The following is a 14,468-nucleotide window of genomic DNA, read 5'->3' on the forward strand; positions in this document are numbered from 1 at the left end:
TCTGCAAGTTTTTTTCTCTCCATAGTCACTGATAGCCTTGCTTTATTTCTGTATTGTGAAGTGAGCCACCAGTACTTCCAGCTCAGCTCTGCATCTCATCTTCACACGCAGTGTATTCTTAGCTCACTCTTAACACTCTAGATGATATGCTACACTGATAAAAGAGCCATATTAGATTAAAATAAAAACAGAACTGGCAACCTTTACCATCTGCCCTCATTGTGAGCAGAAGTATAGATGTCTTAAAAGCTTTAAAATCAGAGACAGTATGGAAGGACAGAGACCGCTTTCATTTTTCTTTGGCACTGCTTAGCAGGTATGATGGTGAGTTTAATCATGTCCTTCAATACAGCAATTGATGAGTAATGAATGTAGTACCTGTATTTGTGGTGTGGGAGTTGAATTTCACAAGGTAAAAACAAATCACTGGGACACCAGTCAACACGTTTTGTTTGCTGCTTTCCAAATTCAACAAAAATGAAATCTAAGCATACTAAAGTATAATTGATGTCATCAAATGTTAGTTTTTAGTAGTTTATTAGTAAGTACTGTGCAGTACTGTGTTTTTGTTCAGTACTGGGGCCACTTTTTGAAAGTTAAAAAAAGCCTCTTATCAAAGTAAGTAGTATTACAAAAAATGGGAATGTGATATTTCATCAATCAATGATGATGATGGGTAATATTTTAACCAATCACCACCTTTGTTTTTTTTGGGGGGGGTGCATGTTTAGGCCTTTTTTTGACAGGACATGAAAGGGGAGAGAGAGTGGGAATGACATGAAGCCAACTGAGCTATCCTGACACCCACCATTGTTAATTATTCTTAATTTAGGCTATATCAAGAATAAAAAATTACATAACACCTCAAATGAGTTGTGATGCAGCTCCTAAAAGACCTTCAGCCAATTTAAATTGCACAACTCATTGAGAAAATGGGACTTAAAACATTTATGACAGGTATTAAAATCAACTTAAATATAAACTTCTTCTGGGACTTGGTGGGGAACATTGCCACATCAAAAACAGTAGCACTGTTCTTACCAAGTCCCATAGAAACTTCAATGTTGAGCCAGATGTTTTAGTGTCAGGGGAAAGGCTGCAGATCGTATCAGAATCCAAATATCTGGGGGTTTTAATTGATTAAAAGTTGTCATTTACATCAAATGTGAAAAGGGTCTGAAACAGAATCCAATTCAACATCAGTAATTTTAGATATATTTGCCATCAAATGTCCGTACAAGTAGCAAAAATGTACATGCACTCTATGATCTACTCCCATATCACTTACTGTTTATCCATCTGGTCACAAGCTGGTGCTACATCTCTGAAACCTCTGTAATCACTTTACAAACTGTTAAAATTCTGGACAAGAAACCAAACCTTTCTCATCATTGTCCATTACTACAAAAACACAGGTTACTTAACTCGGAAAAGATCCTCAATAATTCAAATCTACTGTATGTCTTGTCTAAAAAATTCACGATTTACATCCCTTCCTCTCCACCAGTTTGTCAACATTCGTACATCCGATCAGAGCAGAACCAGAGGTGTAGCACGGGGAGATGGTGTCATTCCATTCAGGAAAAGTGTATTTTGCCAAACTGCTTTTTCTGTTGGCACTGCTAAAGAGTGGAACCTCACCCCCATAATTATCAGAAAAAACACATATAGTACATTCAAGATCCAGTTAAAAAATGGCTCATTGAAAATTTAGAGATGTCAACATTTCTATTAACCGTTAGACCTGCTCTTGCTGGCTTCTTGCCTTGTGTGTGGCGTATGTGTTCATCTCTTTGTCTGATGCTTGTCTGATTGTTGGTCAGCTATGTTTCTAGTGTATATTTAACTTAACTTTTCTTATATTTAACTTTAATAGTTGTACATTTACCCACTGTATAATACATTGTAATTTTTATATTGTTATGTAAAATGTAATTTTACTTAAGTGACATTTACCATCTGTCTAGGGACTGCAGATGTAAAATAGCCTTTTGGTTAACTTGACAGAATTTGGTGAATTGACAGAAATGACCATTAATATGCCCTGTCCCTCTGTTAAATACATATACAGTACAGGCACAGATATTGGTTACACCTTCTCATTCAATGCGTTTCCTTTATTTTCATGACTATTTACATTGTAGATTCTCAATGCAAAAAGCGTGAAAACTATGAATGAACACATGGAATTATGTACTTAACAAAAAAGTGTGAAATAACTCTTAAATAGGTCTTATATTTTAGATTCCTCAAAGTAGCCACCCTTTGCTTTTTTGATAGCACTGCAAACCCTTGGTGTTCTCTCAATGAGCTTCATGAGGTAGTCACCTGAAATGGTTTTCACTTCACAGGTGTGCCTTGTCAGGGTTAATTAGTGGAATTTATAGCTTTACTAATGGGGGTTGGGACCATCAGTTGTGTTGTGCAGAAGTCAGGTTGATACACAGCCGACAGCCCTATTGGACAACTGTTAGAATTCATATTATGGCAAGAACCAATCGGCTAAGTAAAGAGAAACGAGTGGCCATCACTACTTTAAGAAATGAAGGTCAGTCGGTCAAGAAAATTGCAAAAACTTTTGAATGTGCAGTCATAAAAACCATCGTGGGCTACAACAAAACTGGCTCACATGAGGACTGCTCCAGGAAAGGAAGACCAAGAGTCACCTCTGCTGCTGAGGATAAGTTGATCTGAGTCACCAGCCTCAGAAATTGCAAGTTAACAGCAGCTCAGATTAGAGACCAGATGAATACCACACAGAGTTCAAGCAGCAGACACATCTCTAGAACAACTGTTAAGAGGAGACTGCGCGAATCAGGCCTTCATGGTCAAATAGCAGCTAGGAAACCACTGTTACAACAAGCAGAAGAGATTTGTTTGGGCCAAAAAACACAAGGAATGGACATTAGACCTGTGGAAATCTGTGCTTTGGCCTGATGAGTCCAAGTTTGAGATCTTTGGTTCCAACCACCGTGTCTGTGTGCAACGGAGAAAAGGTCCGGATGGATTCGACATGCCTGGTTCCCACAGTGAAGCATGGAGGAGGAGGTGTGGGGGTGCTTTGCTGGTGACACTGTTAGGGATTTATTCCAAATTGAAGGCATACTGAACCAGTATGGCAACCACAGCAACCTGCAGCGACATGACATCCAATCCAGTTTGTGTTTAGTTGGACCATCATTTATTTTTTCACAGGACAATGACCCCAAACACACCTCCAAGCTGTGTAAGGGCTATTTGACCAAGAAGGAGAGTGATGGAGTGCTGCACCTCCACAGTCACCTGACCTAAACCCAATCGAGATAGTTTGAGGAGAGCTGGATCGCAGAGTGAAGGCAAATAGGCCAACAAGTGCTGAGCATCTCTGGGAACTTCTTCAAGACTGTTGGGAAACCATTTCAGGTGACTACCTCTTGAAGCTCATCAAGAGAATGCCAAGAAAAGCACTAATCAGAGCAAAGGGTGGCTACTTTGAAGAAACTAGAATATAAGAAAATTTTTCAGTTATTTCACACTTTTTTGTTAAGTACATAATTCCATATGTATTCATTCATACTTTTGATGCCTTCAGTGAGAATCTATAATGTAAATAGTCATGAAAATAAAGGAAACGCATTAAATGAGAAGGTGTAACCAAACTTTTGGCCTGTACTGTAATTTGATGGATAATGAGTGAAACACATTCCCTGGGATCTCTGACTGCAAACCAGAAAGGGATAAAAGGTTAGCAGTCCTTCAGTGGCATCTAGAGGCAGCTGTAGGGAGTTTATTCTGTGATCCTTTTTCCACAACCCATTTCTAATCATTACATATATTGTACACACATGTACAAATGCTCAGTTTACACTTTTAGAATTTTAGAATGCATGGACTTGTCTTCTCATAGTATCTCTTCTTCCTGTGTACTGTGTGGATATACCAATTAAGAGAATTTGTAAGCTTATGCTGACTCTCCCATTTTCCGGCTGTCACTCTTGCTGATAGCTATCAGAAACAAACAGAAGGATTTAAAGAGAGCAGAAAATCAAAGCAACAGAGCACCTAGAGAGTGTTGGAGGATGTCCTAACATTACTGTGTGTCTGTGTGTCTGCAGGGCGAACAGTGCAACATTGTGCCGGATAATGTGGATGACATTGTAGCAGATATTGCCCAGGAGGAGAAAGAGGAAGGTCTGAATCCTTCTCGCTCTCTCGCTCTCTCTCTCTCTCTCTCTCTCTCAAGATGAAAAGCATTGTGTCAGCAACAGTGTTAGGCTATCATAGTATCTTTATTCCCTTTACCATGTTGCAGATGACACCCCTGAGACGTGTATCTACTCCAACTGGTCTCCATGGTCCGCATGTAGCTCGGCCACTTGTGAAAAGGGCAAGCGGATGAGGCAGAGGATGTTAAAGGCCCAGTTGGACCTTAGTGTGCCCTGCCCACACACCCAGGACTTTGAGCCTTGCATGGGGCCAGGATGCAGTGATGAGGGTGAGCATCTATCAAAAGACTGAAGGTTACTGTGTTCACGAGGAAAACAAAAATGTCCAAGTAGCTGATGACGTAAAAGACATGAATTAATTTTGAGTTTTTTGAAGGTTCGGCATCCACTAGGCGCCTTTTATCTCTCATAATTTTTTTTTAAATGTTAGGATTACATTCCATTATTGTTTTGATACTCTAAAGACTGGGGGCATGTTTAAAATCATTGTTCTTGTAGACCATTGATTACACCTTAGTGCACTGGTTTCCTGCAGCAATGAATTGAAAGCAGAAGGAAAGGCTAGGACAGCTCTTTGTTTAAATGGCAGGCTTTTACATTTGATAGCAATTGAAGTTAAATTGCAGGAGGCTTATAAAAATATTTTGTAAGATGTTAAGACAATAAGAAAGGTTTTCTGCTGGTTTTTCAAGGGGTTTTATATTAATTTTCTCGTCGTTCTCTTTCTCTCTATACAAACGTTTTTGCCCCAGAGGCAGGTTGGGTGTCCATGTAGATTAGTCAGTCTGTCACTCTTTGTGTTCAACAATTTGGTCTTATCTAATGACTAATGAAACAATGACTTTGACCCCCTGACCTTTTACCAAGCACCACCATCAAGTGAAAGTTTCCTTTGACCAACGTGTCTATGACAATTATGGATGATTTATATTAATCACAAATGATTTAATGATGAAACTATGATGAAATTAAATTAATCAATAGGTTGTATTTTCCGTCATTGAAAGAAGCCCTTTATTTATAGATTAATGGCAGACAGATTGATACTTTTAGAGATTAAATATTTGTGCCATGTTTTACACCTTGAATATGTAGAAATAACAAGACCATTACATGAGACGTGATAATATGGTAAACTTTAATTAATTTATATAGCACATTTAAAGGTCCCATGGCATGAAAATGGCCCCCTAGTGGCTAGAAATGGTGATAGGTGTAAACCAAGCCATGGGTATCCTGCTCTGACTTTGAGAAAATGAAAGCTCAGATGGGCCAATCTTGAATCTTGCTCCATATGATGTCATAAGGGGAAAGGTTACCTCCCCTTTCTCTGCTTTGCCCGCCAAGAGAATTTGGCTCACCCATGAGAAAGAGGGAGACATCATGGCTTGCAAACAAGCAAAGCATGGCAGTTGGTCAAGGCTACACCCCCACTGGACTGGCTCTAGTGGCTGTTATTCCGCACCAAGGCTGAATTTCGGGAAAGAGACTTCAGATACATTATTAGGGGACCACTAAGCCCTATATAAAAGTATCCAAAAAGCAGCATGTCATTGGAGCTTTAAAGCACTTCAGCACTACAGTTGAATAAAATCAGGCAAATAAAAGTAAAGTAGAAAAAGAAATGCCATAATAAAACTTCTCATTTATTCAAATTAGCTTTGCTGAGAAAGTAGCTCCTACCTCTCTATGTGGGTGAACATAACACATGCAGCCTGGCTGACTGCCTACACACATTATCAGGCACGACAATAACATATTGGTGAAGCTATGTGTAAAAAGGGATTTCATTCCTACATGGTTTGTCTGATGTGGATGTAAAGACCCTGGAATTAAAGGTAAAAATTGGCCTTTTAATCACAATCACTGTTTAATTTTGAATCCAGCAAACTGGAGTACAGATCCAATACAACAAAAACATGTCACTAGTATATTTACTTTACTCACATGGCAATGGATGGTAATGCAGCTCAAAGTTATTTACATTAAGTGATTTACATATTTTACCAATATGTCAAAAAAGAAAAAAGCGTTGATTAACTTTTATCTAGCCAATGTTATGATAACATGAAAACAGTAGAATGACAGTGTTGTTGCATGGGAAGTTTATTATTATTATAATATATAATTTATTATTAGGTAACTTTGAGGCTGTGAAAAGCACTATTTAAATTCAATTTAGTAGTAGTAGTAGTAGTAGTAGTAGTAGTAGTAAGTAGTAGTAGTATAGTAGTAGTAGTAGTATCAGGAGTCACTTGAAAGCTTGATTTTCTGTCCTTAGATCTAAAGTAAGACTGTTCCCAAAGGAATCTTCGCAGTAGGTCTCTGTTCTGTCTCTCACTGTTTGGTACAGAGAATCTGATGGGATCTTCAGGGACTCATCTGGGACTCTAGACTATAAGCATTATAAGCATGCTATATTTGATCTATAAACAAGTAAAGCAAGGCAGCCATATATATATATATATATATATATATATATATATATATATATATATATATATACATCTATATATATATATATATATATCTCACATTTCAGTAACAAGGCAATTTTGTACAAGCGATTTGTAGAGACATGAGAGAAATGCATGGCATTAATCAGGCCTACTTGGAAAATAGGTTTCTCTATTCAGTACCTGGATTACTCTGAAATTATAGTGTGCTGTTTTAGTTACATTCCTTATGTGCAACTGTAAAGTTAGATCACACTCAACTATGCACACAAACCCCCCTAATTTCTTTCCTGCATTGCATTTTGCTGAGGTAGTATAGTTAACTGTAAGAAATGTAACAGTACTTGACATAACTAGAAACTGTTTCCAATTCAGTTACCTCTGCTTTATTGAGTAGAATTATCCTAGTTATCCTTAGTTATCAGGCATCACAAAATAATACATTGAGCATTGAGACTCACATAATTACATAAGAAACCAGTCAAGAAAAGCAAGTTGCAATTGTTGTTGTCAATTAGGTGTCTTTGTATGTTGGAACCATTAGCTTTGAATAAAGGAAGGACATCTACAGTTATTTTATTGTTATGTTATACAATTTATGTCTTCGGTTTGATTTAGAATCGCAATAGTTTTTCCAAATGCCAGGACAGTATGGGCGTTTCAATAATAATTATAAATAAAAATCGATAACAACTGAACAAAAAGGTCTAGCAGCACACTATTAAGGTAAGTGAAGGATGTCATAGCCGTGAACTGTAAATTAGACTGCGATAAAGCCCCCAACAACCAGGACTGAACAGAACAGTTTCACCATGTTCAACCTCCATTCACTTCAATGACGTGAGTGTACCTAGATACTTGGTACCTTACCTAGGTACCTAGATATTTACAGCAATTGGCAATAAAACATGCATGACACCAATAAGCTACAAATACACAATTTTGAGTTCCCTTTGCAATTTAATCTTTTTGTCATTTACCAAAATCACCTACATCTCTTGAAGCCCGCTGGCATCTTCCTTTTTGTCATTTGACTCTTTAGATGCTTCCACCTGTATGTTGTCAGAGTGGATCTCCTGGTCTCCCTGTAGTTTGACCTGCGGGATGGGCACACGTTCCCGGGAGCGTTATGTGAAGCAGTTCCCTGATGATGGCTCAGTCTGCACCCAGCCCACACAGGACACCGAAAACTGTGTGGTCAATGAGGAATGCTGTGAGTTGTCCCTTGTGCCCTTGTTTGTCCCAAGTTTATTAGTTCATACTATGGGTCTATTGTAAGTAGCACTGTGGGTTTACTGTACCTTGTTTTTCCCTCTTGGCCCCTAGCACCCAGCAGTTGTCTGGTTACAGAGTGGGGTGAATGGGATGTCTGCAGTGCCACTTGTGGTCTTGGAATGAAGAGGAGAGAGCGCATGGTGAAGATGCCTCCTGCAGATGGCTCCATTTGTGGGGCAGAGGTGCTAGAAGTGGAGAAGTGCATGATGCCAGAATGTCGTGAGTAGGAACATTTTCAGTACCACAACTATCTGCACACCTTTTACTTTTTTGCCTCATTAAGCAGCCAGGCACAAGTGGCCGGTAGCCCAACTGAATTCAGAACGACAAAACTTATAAATCAGGTTTTGTCCCTATGTCCCTTCATGATTAAAAAGCCAGATGCTGTTTTGCTGCTACTATTCATGCATGCAACTGTTTAAAAAATAAAAAAGAATGATTTGATCAGTTGCATTTGAGATATTTCACACATGTGATGTTTGTGTTTGATGGTAAAATACTGATGTTACTGAGTGACTCGTGTTGTGTTTAGACACAATCCCCTGCATGCTGACTCCATGGTCTGACTGGAGTGACTGCAGTGTGACTTGCGGAAAGGGTTCAAGGACACGACAACGCATGCTCAAGTCTTCAGTGGAGCTGGGCGAGTGTACAGAAGACTTAGAACAGGTGGAGAAGTGCATGCTACCAGAGTGTCGTAAGTATCTCTAGCCACACACCCACATACTGAACATGTATAATTTATGGAAATTCATGATCAGTTCATCTTTGTTACACAACCCGGTGCCTTGATGCAGATAGATACAAGACGAATGAGAGTGTACCCCCAAAGTATTGTAATTTATGTAAAAATCTATGGTATTGTTTTTGGATTGACAGTTGTTAATATATACTATATGTATTTGTTTTTCACGTCAGTGCTTATTAGTTTACAGCAGTGTGATAATGCTACATCAGAGCCATGTGACAACAAATCGCACCCCGTGGCAAACCAGAAATGTATTCTGTGGTGTCAATGTATAATTTAGGATATAACAAATTATTATTCCCTACACCTGGATTCATATGTAATCCTTGACATCCATACACAGAACATTAAATCAAACCCTATTTATTGTCCTTCTCATCAGTTACCACTCTCATCTCACAACTTCCTCTAAACCACTGTCCAATTCTGTCTACCCAGCCATAGACTGTGTCATGTCAGATTGGACTGAGTGGTTGGAGTGCAATAAGTCCTGTGGGAAGGGTCATACTATCCGGACACGCATGGTGAAGCTGGAGCCTCAGTTTGGAGGAGACCCGTGTGCTGAAACCATCCAGAGGAAGAAGTGTAAGATCAGGAAGTGCAACCGAGGATTAGCCAACAGTGACGAGAAGAAACGACGCAAGGAACAGCGTGAAAAGAGGAGGAGCAAAAAGGGCCGAACTGAGGTCACCTCTGAGCATCCAGGTTGGTATTTACCCTCCTTAAAAGGAACTACAACGCCATCCAGATAACTAACAAAAAATCTGAAGGAAGAATTATTCTGGTGGTCTGATTCTTTTCCTTTTTCTATTCTTAGGGTGTAAAATGAGGCCATGGTCAAGTTGGACAGAATGTACCAAGCTGTGCGGTGGAGGTATTCAAGAAAGGCTCATGACGGTGAAGCAGAGGTTTAAGACCGCCCAGCTGTCCAGCTGCAAGGACAGGAAGGAGATCAGGGCTTGTAATGTGCACCCCTGCTAGGAAGTAGTAGGGGAACGGGGGTGATTTTGAAGGGAGGAAGGGATGACCGTGGGGCTGGGAACAGAACACGGCATGGCACACTGTCACACAATGATCCAATGCACTCTGTTTAGGGCTGAAATGGCACATGCTTGAATCTGTCATGGTTAAATCCAGAGCTCAGGTCAGTTGTCGTCAAGAGAATTTGAACTCAAAGATCTCACTGGAAAACTCTGGATTTAAACTAGGCTGATTCTTCGGTTTTCAAACTAGCTCTTATACACATAAGACTCTTTTGCAAGATTACTGTAAACTTGTTGTGGTATAATATATCTTGAAAAATATAATTATGAAATATAAATTGATTTAATAAAAAGATAAAGAACTGTTATATATTGTGGTATCCTTAAGTAGTACAGTATATTCCAGACTTCAAAGCACAGGTGCCCAGCCATTCCAGTGTTTTATACAATTGTTCAGTTGTTTCTAGGACACAAAATGCCCAGTTGGCTTTTTACCCAGCTATATTGTTTTACATGTAGATGCACCACGATTGAGATCTCTATTATTTTGAGCATTGTTAGAAGATTTTGTTATTTTTCCTGTGAAATGTTTTGATAAGAATGTGTCCCAAGATTCTTACCAAAGTCTTGTGTAGATGTTTTCTAGATGTCTCCTCCTCCTTTTCTTCTCTGTTCCTCTAACATATTAATATTTTGGAATAATATCACCTTTACAATAAAAGTAAACGTGACAACATGTCACCTGGATTTGTCTTTTTATTTTGGAGGATGAATGTGCAAAGTAGAGAGCTGATAGTTTATACTTCTGCTTCCACTAGATGGCGATAACTAGCTTAAAACCCTTGCCTTTCATATGGAAACTGATCTTTCCTGAGGCTGCTTGTTCTTCAGCAGCAAAATATCTGACACACGGCACACTTACAGAATATACATAAACGAGTCTTATTCTACTCAGGGATAAAGTGTTAAAAAGTTGTATTGCCTGTAGTAGGAATGATTTCTTGTAGCGGTCCGTGTGACATCAAAGCTGTCGATGCCTCTTAGAGAAGGTGCTCCTCTGTTGGACCAGTGTGGGGTGGAGAGGGTGGTCGAGGTTATCCATGATAGAACAGTTTGTTCAGTGACCTCTTCTCCTGTTTGCAGCCAATAACGGAGCCAGCCTTCCTGATCAGTTTGTTGATCAGGAAAGCTGGCTGTTTCTGTTTGTGTTGCTGGCTCCGATGCTGCTGCCCCAGAAGACTGCGGAGGAGAACGGAGCGCTGGCCACGACAGACTGGCAGAACATCTCCAACATTCTGCTGTACACGTTAAAGGATCTCAGCTTCCTCAGGAAATAGAATCTGCTCATCCCCTTCTTGTAAACAGCAGTGCTATTGATTTTTCAGTTACACCTTTTGTCAATGTTGACACCCAGGTATCTGTACTCCTCAACCATGGCAACATCTCCTCCCAGGATGCAAAAGGGCTGCGGAGCCGTTCCCTTTCTCCTGAAGTCAATCACCATCTCTCTGGTCTTATCCACATTCAGCAGCATGTGATTCTCACCAGACCACTCCACAAACTCAATGGCCAAAATGGACAGTGTGATTAATGAAGACAGTTAAATTTACAGAGGGGTATTTTATTTATTACTGTATTGTAGTTTGATCTTTGGTTGAAGTAGGGCTCAAATCATTTACTTAAGTAAAAACAGCAATGTGACAGAAATATATAGTTAACGGTAAAAGTCCTGCATTCAGTATTTTAAAAGTGCAAAAGTATTAGCATTAAAATGTGTAAATTACCAAAAGTAAAAGTACTCATGAAGAATGGCCTATTTCAGATAATTCACTTTAATACTTACTCATACAGTAGCAAGCTGAAAAACTTCTCGTCAAAGGCAATGGAACGGAACATAATTTTACATAACTTCTAGACAGAAACTGAAGAGCATCCAAACGTATTTTTCACTCTACAGAGAGGGAGTACTCTCACTTTAATGGAACATAGAGGTTTGTAGTGCAGTGAGTTTTTATGCTCATGTGCTGGCTCAGATCTTGAAAGAATTTGCCCCCCTACTCTCTGGTGTAATAGATGGGGGGAGGGGAGGGAGTCAGGCTTTCCTCACTGCAGGGACAGAGTTGAAAATTGCAATACACACATCACAATGCCATTCTTGTTTCCATGCCAACACAACCACACATGGGGGAAGCCTACACACTTCACTTGGAAACATGGATGGGGAATTAATACAGTCGTGATTGAGCTGTTAAAACAGAACTTGCTTCAGAGACTGTGACAAGAGATGCACGGATTAAATATTAAAAATGGACAAAGAATGTGTTTGTTTATCTTTGTGTGTGGTCCAGTTGAAAACCCCTCTAGAACTCATCCAGTCTAGTGCAGTGCAGGTTATGTATAGCTGCTCTGGGAGCTGACTCAGACTGAAAATACACTCAAAGATGCAGTTTATGCCAGTAGACCTTCCATGTTTCTGATATTATAATGAGTTTCCTCTGTCTGTGGACACATTCATGAATATTTATATTCTGGGGGCAGGCCAGACTGCTGACATAAAAACCGGAACTCTCCAACCTCTCTCTCATTTATCCTGTTTCCCACTGAGCTTCAAAGGTTTCAATAACTGAAAAAAAGTAGGTCCATAATGTGGAGATAGAGGTACTCTGCCGCATGAGTTAGGTAGCATCTTTTGGCTTCACTAATATGAAACATCACCTTTTTGATTTTGACTGGTCTAGTTATTGTGCCTCGAGATCTTTGTGTACTGTAGGTTACACTTCTTATTTCAAAAAGGCCTCAGGAACAACGTTATGTGGTGAAAGCAGTGCACAGTGTTTTTATGCGTACGATTTTTTTTTACAGTATCTATTAAACGCAATAAGTTTTTGGTCACAAATGCTGACTCAACTGTGTACTAAATCTGTAACAGAGATTAAATTCTTTTAGCTTTTTTCAAACTGTGAACATCTCTGTGCATATTTAATAATGTAGGCTACAGAAGCTATAAATAGATACACCTGCAAGAGACACAGGGGTCTTCACAACACGACTCTACAGCCATGCTAGTGACACTGTTCTTAGGCAAAAGGGTTTGTTGAACTTAATGCTAACTTTAGCATGCTAACATGCTCATGAAGAAAATGGTAACATGCTGATGTTCGTTGATTCAGTCAAATCAGCAGTGAGACAGATTCAAACTCAGTACCAATTCTCAGATTTACTGTCTCTTTGTCAAGTGTTTTTCCTGGAAAAAGGTAAATGCCCTTACTTGTAAGATTTGATGGTCAAAAGACAGGTTGTAAAAACCAAAGTTACGAACTTGCATTTAAATCAAACATTATTTTTGCCCTAAACTTTATGCTACGACAAACCTATCGTGAACACTGTGAATTGAGAATGAATCCCATTTTCTTTTCTTTTGTCATCATTATGAGTTGAGAACACCCATTTTAAATGCAATGTCTGTTCAAAATCCACCTGACATGTTTTTGTGTACTGATGATAACAAAATGGAGATGTCATTTAAATTTAATGTATATAAGTTGGTGACTTTTGACTCTAAAGCATAGCAAAAAAGACAAGAAGGTTTTTTTGTTTAATATATATAATTTATGTTGATTTTCTGGTATCCGGCTCCCTGCTGTAAATAATGTCTTCTTAGCCTGTTTGAACTGGGCAAATCTTCTTTTATTGCATGACACAAAAATAAAATGATTCATTCATTTGTTCATACACTGAGTCCCACTCTGTGGAACAATGCAATAGCCCTGCAATAAACACCAACTACAAACCTGAAGTTTATAATGTAATAATACTGTATATAGTTTTTGTTAGGGCTGGGTGTTGCCAATGATTTCCTGAATCGATTCCATTTCACAAGCGGCCTATTAGAATATATTTCCAATTTGATTTAATATCAATTAGGTTATGGAAACGTCAGTTACAACACCAATTTCACCATAAGTCTTTTATGAAATACTATACTGTGACTTCTTTAGGACTTTTTATGATACAGGCCTATTATACACCTACTTTTAATAACTTTTTCATGAAATACTATACTATGACCTTTTATGGCATACTAGACTATGACATATTAAGACAATTTGTGACATATTACACTATGACTTTTTTTTACAAATTTTGAAGACATACAATACTATGACTTATTTAAGACTTTTTATGGCATGCTATACTATGGCTTTTATGACATGTTATAATATGATTTTTTAGGACTTTTGACATACTGTAGACTTTCTATGACTTTTTTGACATATTACACTATGACTTTTTAGGAATTATTATACTATGACTTTTTATAACTTTTTTACGACATATTATACTAGGACTTTATAGGACTTTTTTGACATACCATATATATATTATTAAGGATTATTATGACATGCTATATTATAATTTTTTAAGACTTTTTTGACGTACTATACTATGACTTTTTACGACTTACTATAGAATGACTTTTTTAAGACTTTTTATGACATGCTATGCTATGACTTTTATGACATATTATACTAGGACTTTTTTTTATAATTCTTTATGCCATAGTATACCATGACTTTTTAAAGACTTTTTTGACATATTATAATATACATTTTTATGTATATTATAATAACTTTTTATGACATACAATACTTTACTATGAGTTTGTATGACATACTATACTATATCTTTTGAGACATTTTTGTGACATATTGTACTATGACTTTTTAAAAACTATTTAAGACATACTATACAATTACTTTTTTTAAGACTTTTTTTGCTATATATGCTGTACTGTGACTTT

At 38.1% G+C, this 14,468-nt stretch overlaps 2 protein-coding genes across 2 annotated transcripts in view; both read left to right on the plus strand.

The window, feature by feature from the left end:
* spon1a (spondin 1a) overlaps positions 1-10,405 on the plus strand; it is a 71,701-nt gene extending 61,296 nt beyond the window's left edge. Inside the window, exons 10-16 of the mRNA XM_032508114.1 lie at positions 4,095-4,170; positions 4,292-4,474; positions 7,704-7,874; positions 7,988-8,155; positions 8,469-8,633; positions 9,123-9,389; positions 9,502-10,405. Of these exons, the coding sequence (XP_032364005.1) occupies positions 4,095-4,170; positions 4,292-4,474; positions 7,704-7,874; positions 7,988-8,155; positions 8,469-8,633; positions 9,123-9,389; positions 9,502-9,665 (1,194 nt within the window). The 3' untranslated portion in view covers positions 9,666-10,405. The remainder of the gene's footprint in view (positions 1-4,094; positions 4,171-4,291; positions 4,475-7,703; positions 7,875-7,987; positions 8,156-8,468; positions 8,634-9,122; positions 9,390-9,501) is intronic.
* A 482-nt stretch (positions 10,406-10,887) lies between these two features.
* The window catches only part of LOC116691906 (uncharacterized), a 112,593-nt gene continuing 109,012 nt past the window's right edge, over positions 10,888-14,468 (plus strand). Inside the window, 1 exon segment of the mRNA XM_032519811.1 lies at positions 10,888-10,967. Within this exon segment, the coding sequence (XP_032375702.1) occupies positions 10,888-10,967 (80 nt within the window).

This window comes from Etheostoma spectabile, chromosome 1 (genome assembly GCF_008692095.1).
Source record: "Etheostoma spectabile isolate EspeVRDwgs_2016 chromosome 1, UIUC_Espe_1.0, whole genome shotgun sequence".
Classification (NCBI taxonomy): domain Eukaryota; kingdom Metazoa; phylum Chordata; class Actinopteri; order Perciformes; family Percidae; genus Etheostoma; species Etheostoma spectabile.